At 43.7% G+C, this 3,180-nt stretch overlaps 1 protein-coding gene across 1 annotated transcript; it reads right to left on the reverse strand.

Annotated features, from left to right (window-relative positions):
• Nucleotides 1-994: 994 nt before the first annotated feature.
• LOC111201717 lies at nt 995-1,870 on the reverse strand. The gene has a single exon (XM_022694006.1). It carries the CDS (start codon nt 1,868-1,870, stop codon nt 995-997), a length of 876 nt encoding a protein of 291 aa, XP_022549727.1.
• Between the last annotated feature and the right edge of the window lie 1,310 nt (nt 1,871-3,180).

Below are 3,180 nucleotides of genomic sequence, written 5' to 3' on the forward strand. Positions count from 1 at the left end.
TTCTGATATCCTGTAAATATATTTCCCGAGCCTCCGGCTTCCTCGAAGAATTCCATAATACCGAAATTAGGGTTTTCGCCCAATTTCGGGTTTTCCCGTCGTGCTTCGATCCCGTCGTGCTTGCTTCCCGTTCTGCTTAATTCCCGTCCTGCTTCCAACTTATTATGTCTCCAGAATAATATTTTACTGATACAAAGATTTTCCGAGAAAACTTCGTGATGAAGAAACGTCAGTCTTCAAAAACGTCGAGCTTCTGAAACGTCGTGCTTCCAAAAATGTTGTGCTTCCAAAACGTGTGTCTGATCCATCTAAGACATCTTCTAACTATGGTCGAGCAACTTATTCGACTCATAGTTCACCCACGATCACTTCTTCGCCCACCTCGTACTTTAAAACTTCTCGATCGATCCTTATTGCCCGCGACTCGACCACCACAAAGACACTCGACCATTTTTTTTTAACGGGTTTCTACATTCTCCCCTTCTTAATAGAATTCGTTCTCGAATTCTAAGGTGCTGATGAGCCTCTGTCGACAACTTTCCTCTGAACTATATAGCTCTACAACCAATTCAATCCAAGAATCACCTCGTACCCTTCCAAAGGCACGATCAACAAATCTGCCACAAATTCTTTCTCCTGAATACCAAATGAAACATTCTTGATTCACTGATCTTCTTAAAGGGTTTGGTCTGCAGGGGTCAAGACTGCCACGTTCATCCTGCCAACAACAAAACAATCCACAAACTGGGCAGCTACATCGGGAGTCACAAATCTATATGTATCTCTCGAGTCGAACAATACATGTGTGGGTTTACCAACAACATGCAAGGTTCCTGCCACAGTATCTCAACCAACAATATCAATATAAAATTCTAACTATGACTCACAAGAATAAAAACTCATTACTTCTAAACGGGCAACCTAGCAATCAACCAGTCTATACTTAACCAAAATACTAACCAAATTCTCAACAACTAAATTCCAAGGAAAGAGGTTAAGCACCCACAATAACTGCATTGGGACCCTTAGACGGTCCTGCATTATCAGGGTTTTCTATTTCTAAGGCATAAACCCTACCTCCTAGGTTTCGCCTCTTTGGTGCAGGCTCAATTGCTGGACGGCTTGGATGAGATCCAATCGCAAGAGGGGTCAGAGGGTTTGGTTTGTTCACTGAACATTCTGTAGCAAAATGGCCCTTCTTACCGCAGGTGAAACAAATGACATTTTTCCTTCCCGATGATGAAAAACCTTGCTGGCTGCTTTGTCGTTGGCTGGGACAATTTCTTGAAATGTGTCCCTGCTGTCCACATGAGAAACATATTCCCGAGTTACCCTTGTAACATGATTGGCCTCCAAATGCTTCCTCTCTTCGTTCGTTAAAATTTTGACCCTTATTGTAATTCTGCTTCTCTCCTTGGTTGGGCATGGTGTGTTCTCCAAAATTATGTGTAGCCTTCCGTTCAGCCTCAACTACAGTCTCAACATTAACGGCCTTTTCCACCATATCAGATAAGCTATAGAAATTACTTCCAGCTAGTCGACTTCCAAGCTCTGGTTTTAACCAGTACATGAAGTTACAGATCATAGTTCCTTCATCTTCACCCCCATCAAAAACATGTCGCCTCAACCTGGTGAATTCAGAATCGTAATCCCTTACGGACCTATCTCCCTGGACTAAATTCATGAACTTGCGCTCCAACCGATGCTTCGCTTCTGGAGGAAAGTACTTCTTCTCAAACTCTCTCTTGAAAGATGGCCATGTTATGATGGTATGACCACGCTGCCTATCTATGCTGTCCCACCATCCTGTTGCGTCCCCTTCTAAATAGTACACAGCAATCTTCTTCTTGTATTCCTCCGGACACTCCATAGCTTCAAAATTCTTTCCATCATTGAAATCCACTTGTCGGCTTCAATTGGATCTGATCCTCCTTCATATTTGTAAGATCAAATGTTCTTCATGGTAGTTAACAGCTTGGAAACTTCAGAGGTTGGGTTCGTGTGGGCTGGTTACTAAGTGCTCGGGTCATCACATCATGTAGAAGCTTCAAGGTGTTTTCTGCTCCTTGATCCTGTGGTCTTTCTGTGGAACGGTTCTGATCTGGCCGTGGGTTTGATTGAGTGGTTTGGCCGTGTTGAGATCTCTTATCCTGATTATAACTTGGACTATTGCTTGACAAACTGCCTTCCCTCATTACTCTTCTCCGGTTACCGTACACAGGAAAAGATCTTGTCCTCTCAAGACTCCTATCGTAACCAAACATCTCACTGATGCCATTTCCATTATCCCGGTCTGATCTGTAACCCAGTCCTCTACCTGTTGAAACCCTACCCTCTCCAAATATCCGATCTCGTCCATCATCACCTGTCCCGAGATTAGCCATCTGCACACAACTAAAAGGGTAAGTCCTATTCCTTATTAAACTTACTGCAGGAAGTAGCTGGTTTCCTAAAGCATCTTTTTGGGACTCCTTTGACTCGATAAAATCGATAAAAAGCACTTGTGTCACGCATGGACGAAACCATGCTCTGATACCAACTCTGTAACACCCCCGAACCGTCCTAAGTATAGGTCGACCCACCGGCCAACAATCAAACAAGAACATGACCGACGGACGACCCACACCAAGGGTTGGAGATGAAAGGCCAACCGGCCAGCCAACAATCAAACAAGAACATGACTGACCATCCAACCCAACACCATAGTCCGGAAGCGCTACATGACGGGTTAACGGGCAATCCGGCCAAGGTCACAAGAAGTGCAATTCGTGACTAGGTCAGTTTACCCACTAACACGTCCCGTCAGATTCAGGCCTAAGGCTTTTCAACCCGTACTAGAACCTAACGTTGTGTTAGCTGGACACGCTAATATCAGAAACAACAAGTCATTTTACACAAATGTTCCTTTATTTATAATATATGATTCATGTTCGCAAACACAACATATTATACAAGTAGTGGCTAGCCAAACGAGTAAAAGTACATACTTATATTCTGAAAACGTCTTTAGCAAAAAGATGCAAACTCTACACCAGCCGGCCTAACTCCCCGCGACTTCTACAGGCTGACTCGGTCTACTGTCACCTGAAAACGAGTGAGGAGTGAGTAATCTAGTATTACTCAGTGAGTTACAATCCCCAACTAACAAATACAACCCCTCGCTATCCCACCCCAAACAAT

Source organism: Brassica napus, chromosome C5 (assembly GCF_020379485.1).
Source record: "Brassica napus cultivar Da-Ae chromosome C5, Da-Ae, whole genome shotgun sequence".
NCBI classification, from domain to species: domain Eukaryota; kingdom Viridiplantae; phylum Streptophyta; class Magnoliopsida; order Brassicales; family Brassicaceae; genus Brassica; species Brassica napus.

Coding starts and splice junctions, on each gene's coding strand:
- LOC111201717 (XM_022694006.1), bottom strand. CDS start 1,870: ATGGAGTGTCCGGAGGAATACAAGAAGAAGATTGCTGTGTACTATTTA.